This window comes from Aphanomyces invadans, assembly GCF_000520115.1.
Source record: "Aphanomyces invadans strain NJM9701 unplaced genomic scaffold supercont1.6, whole genome shotgun sequence".
NCBI classification, from domain to species: Eukaryota; Oomycota; class Saprolegniomycetes; order Saprolegniales; family Verrucalvaceae; genus Aphanomyces; species Aphanomyces invadans.
The window spans coordinates 2258925-2261323 of NW_008580151.1; the positions used below are offsets into that span (position 1 = coordinate 2258925).

The following is a 2399-nucleotide window of genomic DNA, read 5'->3' on the forward strand; positions in this document are numbered from 1 at the left end:
GGTGATGCAAATTATAGACGCACCAGGCATTAGACAGATTTCGCAAACGCAGGTTCTGTTCTATCTGCAACCTATCCTCTCAGCTTCAATAAGTTTGGAACCCACCAGTGACAACTTGTTGCAGCCGATGCCAAAATTGCCTGATTTTACAACCAGTGTTTCATCCGCATAAATTCTCATTTCGTGTCGCCATCATGGCTGATGAGGTGCAGCCTGACGCAGACTCCCTAGCGCGGAAATGGTGGAGTGATGCGGACGACCTTAGCCTTCTCACCCAGGTCAATAATGACCTTCCCTTCAAGCACGCAAAGAGCACTGCCAAAGCCTGGGACAGCGTCGCGGCCAAGCTCCTGCAGGCTCCATCGTTTGCGAGAAATGGACTGGACGGGAAGAAGGCATCAAGTCGCTTTTTTCACTTGCTCCGAGTGCACCGAAAGTTTCAAGAGACTTCCAAGTACATGTCGGGAGTGGCACAAGGTGAAACCGGCAAGATTGTACTTTTGGACGAGCTGCTGCAGTTGTATGAGAAGCACACCGAACAGCGCAAAGCCGAACGGGCCACAGCAACGGCAGAGGGCAAGCGAAAAGGGAGCAAAAGCATCACACATCCGCAAACAAGCGATGCGTCGTGGTCGCCGCCCGTCGGTCGAACCAGACGATTCAACTGACAGTGATGCGGTAAGTACGAAACGTAAAGCTATTTTTGAGTCCCAAGATCGTGAAATTGAGTTAAAGCACGAACGGCTCAAATTCAAATAACACAAATTTGAAATGGAGCTTCAAGAGCGTGAAAAGGATAGAATGGAACGAATCCAACAACGAGAGGACGATCGCAAACGAACGGAAGACATGGTGACACTCATTCGTCAATTGATCGAGATGAATAAACATTAGTTGTAAATATGTCTTCCTTCTTCTCGTGTTGATCAATGAAATTTTGCACAAGTAGTATCGGATTATTCACAAAACTAAATACTCCTCAAGTTGTGGTGGCGCCAAGTTGAAATAGTCGCTGATTTGGTTGCCGCCATAATAGCAGCAGTGGCAGTTAGTAAATAACATTGCGCACATGATTACCTTGCCAACGCTTTGTAGCATGATCTTTTGTTGCATTTTGTACCCCACCATCGCCCAATGTCTTTTCATTACTCCAAAAGACCACTCGACGGATTGTCGGACTTTACTCATGGCTGAATTAAACGCCTTTTTGTTGGCGTCCAACTCATGTCCTTTGTATCCCGAGCAAATCCAATCCAGCACACCGTACGCTGGGTCGCCATAAATCAAAAATCCAGCGAAAATACTGCGATTTTCGTCCAAATACGATTCCAGCTCTATCAAGCGAAGCAGAGTCGCGTCATGGCGAGAGCCTTCAATTGCCCCCCAGAAGTGCACACACAAGCCGTCAGGTGCAGTGACCGCTTGAAAGTTGAGGCAATGACGACGTTTATGCTCACTGTAGAGCAAGCGCTGTAGGTCCGGCAACGCGTCTTCCGTACGGCCTCGTTTCTGCGTGATGCGACACGTTTCAATCTTACTACCGTCGATGAAACCAATGATGCTGTCCATCATCGATCCCTTGTTCTTATATATTGCAGCAGCGTATTTTGTCAATCGGTTGGCAACGCTCGGCAGGCAAAAGTACAAAACGCCACTCCAATGTGCAAACAAAATGTCGATTGTGTCGTTAAGAATTCGACACAAGGCTTCGCGTGATCGTCCGAATGTGGACAACATGTCGTAGAGTCTTCGTGGGTAGGACATGCGGTACAGTGCGATGCAAAGCGCTTCGGTCGCGAGGCAACGGTCACGTGAAGCAGTGATTACAACCTCGGGAAGGCGCAACGCAATGACGAGACGTTGAATGCCTTGGACGTCGAAACGGAACTTTAATGTGGCATCGGCATCCGTCAACGAAAGCAGATCAAAACGAACGTCCGGTACAAGAGGTTGTTCAACGACGCAAGCAAGCAGACGGAAAAGCCGCATGCGTTGTCGGAATTTGGCTCCGTGACGCTTCTTAAGAAGCACTTCGATCTCATGGCATGACAGCATACATGGATATGAGGTCGCTACAGGTGTATTTTGATTGGACTAATTTAGCGGATAGAACCTGTTTGAATCGGATGACTTGCGAAATTCAATGGTTGTGAGGTTTCATTCTATCTGTTCTGAATTTTAGGTTACAGATAGAACAGAACCAAGGTTTGCGAAATCTGTCTATTGTCTACAAAACGTCAACATCAGGAACACTTTACAGCTGATTTTGGCATTCTAGAAGCTTCCAGCCGCTCACAGCATGCCTTGGAACATATAGCGTGCATGTCATTGCAATTTTGGCATGCCACGGGGTAAAAAGTAGACATCGGAGCAAGTTGGCGCCGTAAAAGCCCTTAATC

General features: G+C 47.6%; 1 protein-coding gene across 1 annotated transcript; it reads left to right on the forward strand.

The window, feature by feature from the left end:
• Positions 1-194: 194 nt before the first annotated feature.
• On the forward strand, positions 195-668 carry H310_04289 (hypothetical protein; the record flags this gene model as incomplete). The annotated part of the gene is made up of 1 exon (XM_008868573.1): positions 195-668. One exon carries the CDS (start codon positions 195-197, stop codon positions 666-668), a length of 474 nt encoding a protein of 157 aa, XP_008866795.1.
• Positions 669-2399: the final 1731 nt, after the last annotated feature.